We start from the raw sequence: 7840 nt of genomic DNA, 5'->3' as shown, positions 1-7840 counted from the left end.
TCCTGCATCTAGCCTGTCCAACCCCTTTAATAGAAACACGGTTGGTATATCATTTTTTGCGGAGTTTTGTGTTACAATAGAGCGATTGATTTTCCTTTCTTCTTTTTTTTCTTTTCTTTCTAGGGTCTTATTTCTTTTCTTTGCTTCCTTCTCTAATTCCTTCCCTAAGGGGTTCTCTTCTCCCAACACTTTCCTACACCTTCACGACTCTTGCTTACTTTCCTTACTTCTTTTATTTCAATCTTTTTTAAAGCTCAAACAATGAAGTGGTACAACATAATGTAATAAGATATATGCGATGTATTAATGTGATTTACTGTACTGCTAATAAAAATAAAATTAAAAAAATATTTTTAAAAAAGAAATCAGAGGGGTAACTTTTCCACACAGAGGGAGGGTGGTGGGTGTATGGAACGAGCTGCCAGAGGAGGTAGTTGAGGCTGGGACTATCCCAACGTTTAAGAAACATTTAGACAGGTACATGGATAGGACGGGTTTGGAGGGATATAGAAACATAGAAACATAGAAATTAGGTGCAGGAGTAGGCCATTCGGCCCTTCGAGCCTGCACCGCCATTCAATATGATCATGGCTGATCATCCAACTCAGTATCCCGTACCTGTCTTCTCTCCATACCCCCTGATCCCCTTAGCCACAAGGGCCACATCTAACTCCCTCTTAAATATAGCCAATGAACTGTGGCCTCAACTACCCTCTGTGGCAGAGAGTTCCAGAGATTCACCACTCTCTGCGTGAAAAAAGTTCTTCTCATCTCGGTTTTAAAGGATTCCCCCCTTATCCTTAAGCTGTGACCCCTTGTCCTGGACTTCCCCAACATCGGGAACAATCTTCCTGCATCTAGCCTGTCCAACCCCTTAAGAATTTTGTAAGTTTCTATAAGATCCCCTCTCAATCTTCTAAATTCTAGAGAGTATAAACCAAGTCTATCCAGTCTTTCTTCATAAGACAGTCCTGACATCCCAGGAATCAGTCTGGTGAACCGTCTCTGCACTCCCTCTATGGCAATAATGTTCTATGGACCAAACGCGGGCAGGTGGGACTAGTGTAACTGGGACGTTGTTGGCCGGCGGGGGCAGGGGTGAGCTGGGCCGAAGTTTCCACTCTGTGTGAGTCTCTTAACTGTGCCGTTATTCCCCGGATACAGAACGACTGGGAGCTCAGGCCGGGCCAGAGCGTGCGGATCTACTCCTTGGGGAAGAAGCGGGTAGTGCAGCTGGGAAGGTGCGGGCTGGAAGAATCAGGAACGTATACCTGCGACGTCGGTGACAGCAAGACCAGCGCCAAGCTGGAGGTTTACGGTGAGTTTTGTTTCTAACCCCCACGGGCCACGGGACAACGCTCACACTCCGGAGGAATTCTGCGGGATATTAACAAGGACGCCAGTCACGGATAGTTTAGATTAGTCACCGAACAGTGAAAGCGTGGATGTGGACAGGATGTTCCCACTAGTGGGAGAGTCTAGGATTAGAGGGCGCAGCCTCAGAATTAAAGGACGTTCTTGTAGGAAGGAGATGAGGTGGAATTATTTGCCACAGACAGCTGTGGAGGCCCAGTCAATGGATATTTTTATAGACACATAGAAACATAGAAAATACGTGCAGGAGTAGGCCATTCGGCCCTTCGAGCCTGCACCATTCGCCATTCAATATGATCATGGCTGATCATCCAACTCAGTATCCCGTACCTGCCTTCTCTCCATACCCCCTGATCCCCTTAGCCACAAGGGCCACATCTAACTCCCTCTTAAATATAGCCAATGAACTGTGGCCTCAACAACCCTCTGCGGCAGAGAGTTCCAGAGATTCACCACTCTCTGTGTGAAAAAAGTTCTTCTCATCTCGGTTTTAAATGATTTCCCCCTTATCCTTAAACTGTGACCCCTTGTCCTGGACTTCCCCAACATCGGGAACGATGTTTCCACTGGTGGGAGAATCTAGGACCATGATCATATTGAATGGCGGTGCTGGCTCGAAGGGCCGAATGGCCTACTCCTGCACCTATTGTCTATTGGGATGAGGAGGAATCTCTTTAGTCAGAGGGTGGTGAATCTGTGGGATTCTTTGCCACACAGACGGCTGTGGAGGCCACAAGTCAGTGGATAATTTTTAAGGCAGAGATAGATTCTTGATTAGTGCGGGTGTCAGGGGTTATGGGGAGAAGGCAGGAGAATGGGGTTAGAAGGGAGAGATAGATCAGCCGTGATTGAATAGCGGAGTAGACTTGATGGGCTGAATGGCCTAATCCTGCTCCTATCACTGATGAGCTTAGTTTAGTTTGTCAGGGACAGTTTCTTCCCGGCTGTTATCAGGCAACTGAACCGTCCTACCACCAGCTAGAGTGTTTAGTTCCTTGTCCCGTGTACCGAGGTACAGTGAAAAGCTTCTGTTGCGTGCTAACCAGTCAGCGGAAAGACAACACATGATTACAATCGAGCCGTCCACAGTGTACAGATACAGGATAAAGGGAATAACGTTTAGTGCAAGGTAAAGTCCGATCAAGGATAGTCCGAGGGTCTCCAATGAGGTGGATGGGAGGTCAGGACCGCTCTCTAGTTGGTGAGAGGACGGTTCAGTTGCCTGATAACAGCCGGGAAGAAACTGTCCCTGAATCTGGAGGTGTGTGTGCGTGTTGTTTTCACACTTCTGTACCTCTTGCCCGATGGGAGAGGGGAGAAGAGGGAGTGACCGGGGGTGAGACTGGTCCTTGATGATGCTGCTGGCCTTGTGGTCAGCAGTCCCAAACTCCCATCTACCTCATTGGAGACCCTCGGACTATCGTTGGCTGGACTTTACCTTGCACTGAACAATATTCACGGGGCGGTCACGGTGGTGCGGCGGGTAGAGTTACTGCCTCACAGCGCCAGAGGCCACAGGTTCGATCCCGACTACGGGTGCTGTCTGTACGGAGTTTGCACGTTCTCCCCGTGACCTGCGTGGGTTTTCTCCGGGTGCTCCGGTTTCCTCCCACACTCCAAAGATGGTTAATTTGGCTTTGGAAAAAAATTAATTGTAAATTGTTCCTTGGGGTTAGGATAGTGTTAGTGTGCGGGGATCGCTGGTCAGAGCGGACTCGATGGGCAGAAGGGCCTGTTTCCGTGCTGTATCTCTAAACTAAACTAAACATGGAACACACTGATCACTTAGAATCTTGTCTATGGCAACATCTCTGGAGAGAAGGAATAGGTGACGTTTCTGGTCGAGACCCTTCTCTCCAGAGATGCTGCCTGACCTGTTGTGTTACTCCAGCTTTATAGTCTAGAGATACAGCGCGGAAACAGGCCCTTCGGCCCAACGTGTCCGCGCCGACCAGCGATCCCCGCACACTAACACTATCCTACACTAGGGACAATTTACACACACACACACACCAAAGCCAATTAACCTACAAACCTGCACGTCTTTGGAGTGTGGGAGGAAACCGAAGATCTCGGAGACAATCCACGCAGGTCACGGGGAGAACGTGCAAACTCCGTACAGACAGCACCCGTAGTCGGGATCGAACCCGGGTCTCTGGCGCTGCATTGGCTGTAAGGCAGCAACTCTACCACTGCGACTGGCCTGTCTATCTTCAGTTTAAACCCTCATCATGTATCTGTACACTGTGGACGGCTCGATTGTGATCATGTGTAATCATTCCGCTGGCTGGAGAGCGCGACACAACAAAGCGTGTCATTGTACCTCGGCACACGTGACAATAAACTAAACTAAAGTTGGGAAAAGGGGAAGTACAACGGGATCTGGGGGTCCTTGTACATCAGTCTATGAAAGTAAGCATGCAGGTACAGCAGGTAGTGAAGAAAGCGAATGGGCATGTTGGCCTTCACTACAAGAGGAATCGAATATAGGAGCAAAGAGGTCCTTCTGCAGTTGTACAGGGCCCTAGTGAGACCACACCTGGAGTATTGTGTGCAGTTTTGGTCCCCTAATTTGAGGAAGGACATTCTTGCTATTGAGGGAGTGCAGCGTAGGTTCACCAGGTTAATTCCCGGGATGGCGGGACTGTCATATGCTGAGAGAATGGAGCGGCTGGGCTTGTACACTCTGGAGTTTAGAAGGATGAGAGGGATTCTTATTGAAACATATAAGATTGTTAAGGGTTTGGACACGCTAGAGGCAGGAAACATGTTCCCGATGTTGGGGGAGTCCAGAACCAGGGGCCACACACACACAGTTTAAGAATAAGGGGTAAGCCATTTAGAACGGAGATGAGGAAACACTTTTTCTCACAGAGAGTGGTGAGTCTGTGGAATTCTCTGCCTCAGAGGGCGGTGGAGGCCGGTTCTCTGGATGCTTTCAAGACAGAGCTAGATAGGGCTCTTAAAGATAGCGGAGTCAGGGGATATGGGGAGAAGGCAGGAACGGGGTACTGATTGGGGATGATCAGCCATGATCACATTGAATGGCGGTGCTGGCTCGAAGGGCCGAATGGCCTCTACTCCTGCAACTATTGTCTGCTGTCACTTTACAGAGCGGGAGATCGTCATCACGAAGCCGCTGGAGGACGTGGAGGTGCGGGAGAACGGTAACGCCGTCTTCGTCTGCGAAGTCTCGCACGAGGGGGTGAAGAGCGAGTGGTGGAAGAACGGAGAGAAAGTCAAGTCGAACAACTGCGTCAAGACGAGACAGGAGGGTGAGCAGGACCCTCGGCGGGCCGAAGGGCCTGGATCCATGCGCTGGATCTCTAAATTGTAACGGCGAGAGGATTCTAAAAGTAGAGGGCGCGGGCTGAAGTCGAGAGGGGGCAGGTTCTAGGCGGCAGCTTTTTTACACTCGGAGGGGAGTCACGGTCGCACAGCGGGTAGAGTTGCTGCATTACAGCGAATGCAGCGCCGGAGACCCCGGTTTGGGTCCCGACTACGGATGCTGTCTGTGCGGAGTTTGCACGTTCTCCCCGTGACCTGCGTTGGGTTTTATCTAAACGGTGGCCGATTGGGAAAGGGGGAGATGCAACGAGACCTGGGTGTCATGGTACACCAGTCATTGAAGGTAGGCATGCAGGTGCAGCAGGCAGTGAAGAAAGCGAATGGCATGTTGGCTTTCATTGCAAGAGGATTTGAGTATAGGAGCAGGGAGGTTCTACTGCAGTTGTATAGGGTCTTGATGAGACCACACCTGGAGTATTGCGTACAGTTTTGGTCTTCAAATCTGAGGAAGGACATTATTTCCATAGAGGGAGTGCAGAGACGGTTCACCAGACTGATTCCTGGGATGTCAGGACTGTCTTATGAAGAAAGACTGGATAGACTTGGTTTATACTCTCTAGAATTTAGAAGATTGAGAGGGGATCTTATAGAAACTTACAAATTAAGGGGTTGGACAGGCTAGATGCAGGAAGATTGTTCCCGATGTTGGGGAAGTCCAGGGCAAGGGGTCACAGCTTAAGGATAAGGGGGAAATCCTTTAAAACCGAGATTTTTTTTTCACGCAGAGAGTGGGAATCTCTGGAACTCTCTGCCACAGAGGGTAGTTGAGGCAGTCCATTGGCTATATTTAAGAGGGAGTTAGATGTGGCCCTTGTGGCCAAGGGGATCAGAGGGTATGGAGAGAAGGCAGGTACGGGATACTGAGTTGGATGATCAGCATGATCATATTAAATGGCGGTGCAGGCTCGAAGGGCCGAATGGCCTACTCCTGCACCTAATTTCTATGTTTCTATGTTTCTATGTTTTCTCCTTGTTCCCAAAGATGTCAAGAGTCAAGAGTCAATTTAATTGTCATTTGGACCCCTTGAGGTCCAAACGAAATGCCGTTTCTGCAGCCATACATTACAAACAAATAGACCCAAGACACAACATAATTTACATAAACATCCATCACATTGCTGTGATGGAAGGCCAAAAAAAAATATCTCTCCACTGCACTCCCCCCCCCCCCCCCCCCCCCCCCCCCCATGTCAGAGTCAAAATCATAAGCCCCCGGCTGGCGATGGCGATTGTCCCGCGGCCAGTAAAGCCACGCCGGGTGGTGCAAGGTCGCACACCGGGTCTTGGTGTTAGAGCCCCCGGCGTGCGCTCGCAGAGTCCCGCGGCCGTTCCAAGCCGCGCGGGGTGGTGATGTCAGGCCCCGCTCCAGGAGCTCTTCGACCCCGCAACTCGGGCGGGAGAAGTCACCGTTGCAGGAGCCCTGAAAAGCGGTCTCCCTCCAGGGACCCACGGGCCATCGGTGCCGCCGTCCGCAGACCCGCAGTTGCAGCCTCCGAATCTCCGGAGGTCGGGCCGCAGCAGCAGCAGCAGCAGCAGCGCTCCACCACCGCTCCACCCGCTCCGGACTCGGCCAGCTCCGCGACGGTGACGGTGAGTCGTCGGCACCAGAGCCCCCGGTCTTCTCCTGTTGGAGGCCGCTCCTCATTGCAGCCCCAACGACAACGGAGACCCGACAAAGAAAAGGTCGGGTCTCCCGTGCAGGGAGAGATTTAAAAGTTACCTCCTCCCTCACACCCCACCCCCACCTCCCCACACACACACCCCAACAAAAAATAACAAAAACTACATAAAAACATAGACAAAAAATAATAAAAACGCAGACGGGCTGCAGAGGCCGCTGCTGACGAGAGTCGCGCCGCCTACCGGATGTGCAGGTTTGTAAGTTAATTGGCTTGGTGTAAATGTAAACAATGTCCCTTGTGGGTGTAGGATGGTGTTAGTGTGCGGGGATCGCTGGTCGGCGCGGGCACGGTGGGCCTGTTTCCGCGCTGTATATCTAGAATCTAAACTCACCCGTCCCGACGTAGTGCATCCCGTGGAGTGCAGCAGCAGCAGCAGCACGGGCGGGTCGGTCGGCAGCCCGGCCAGATGTCCGACCTTCGGACCTTCGATTTCCGCCACCACCACCACCGCTCCTTCTCACGGCCGATCGCCGGTTCACGAGTTGGACGGGGCGCCGAACTTTGCGGGCGGCCCTTCCCCCCCGGGCCAAAACTCCTCAGCTGGCCCTGCCGGCTGGACTTTGTGTGCAGTCCAGCACCCGGGGCCAACTTATCATTCACCCAGACACGGCCCAGTCGGTCAACGAATTGCCGTGGGGGAGTTTGTCCCTTATTTTGACCTGTTGTCCCTTCTTTGGGAGCGGGAACGTTGGCCACCTGACTATGACTCCATGACTCAGTGACAATTTGTGATAGTGTTGTGGAGTATTGTGCGCAGTTTTGGTCCCCTAATTTGAGGAAGGACGTTCTTGCTATTGAGGGAGCCCAGCGTAGGTTCACCAGGTTAATTCCCGGGATGGCGGGACTGTCATATGCTGAGAGAATGGAGCGGCTGGGCTTGTACACTCTGGAGTTTAGAAGGATGAGAGGGCATCTCATTGAAACATATAAGATTATTAAGGGTTTGGACACGCTAGAGGCAGGAAACATGTTCCCGATGTTGGGGGAGCCCAGAACCAGGGGCCACACACAGTTTAAGAATAAGGGGTAAGCTATTTAGAACGGAAACACTTTTTCACACCGAGAGTAGTGAGTCTGTGGAATTCTCTGCCTCAGAGGGCGGTGGAGGCCGGTTCTCTGGATGCTTTCAAGAGAGAGCTAGATAGGGCTCTTAAAAATAGCGGAGTCAGGGGATATGGGGAGAAGGCAGGAACGGGGTACTGATTGTGGATGATCAGCCATGATCACATTGAATGGCAGTGCTGGCTCGAAGGGCCGAATGGCCTCTACTCCTGCACCTACTGTCTATTGTGTACAATGGCACTGTGACCCTATGTCTATGACTCTAGTACATGGCTCCATGACTCTGACTTCTCTCCCTCTGCAATCCCTGGACTGTCATATGGGGAAAGATTGAAAAGACTAGGCTTGTATTCACTGGAGTTTAGAAGGATGAG

At 51.3% G+C, this 7840-nt stretch overlaps 1 protein-coding gene across 1 annotated transcript in view; it reads left to right on the top strand.

Moving 5' to 3' along the window:
* LOC129693510 (obscurin-like protein 1) overlaps window positions 1–7840 on the top strand; it is a 35943-nt gene that overhangs the window by 15532 nt on the left and 12571 nt on the right. The window contains exons 5-6 of the mRNA XM_055630322.1: window positions 1165–1318; window positions 4488–4649. Of these exons, the coding sequence (XP_055486297.1) occupies window positions 1165–1318; window positions 4488–4649 (316 nt within the window). The remainder of the gene's footprint in view (window positions 1–1164; window positions 1319–4487; window positions 4650–7840) is intronic.

Source organism: Leucoraja erinacea, unplaced genomic scaffold (genome assembly GCF_028641065.1).
Source record: "Leucoraja erinacea ecotype New England unplaced genomic scaffold, Leri_hhj_1 Leri_319S, whole genome shotgun sequence".
Taxonomy (NCBI): Eukaryota; Metazoa; Chordata; class Chondrichthyes; order Rajiformes; family Rajidae; genus Leucoraja; species Leucoraja erinaceus.
Note: the sequence above shows the minus strand (reverse complement) of the source record. Positions and strands in the feature narration are given on the sequence as shown.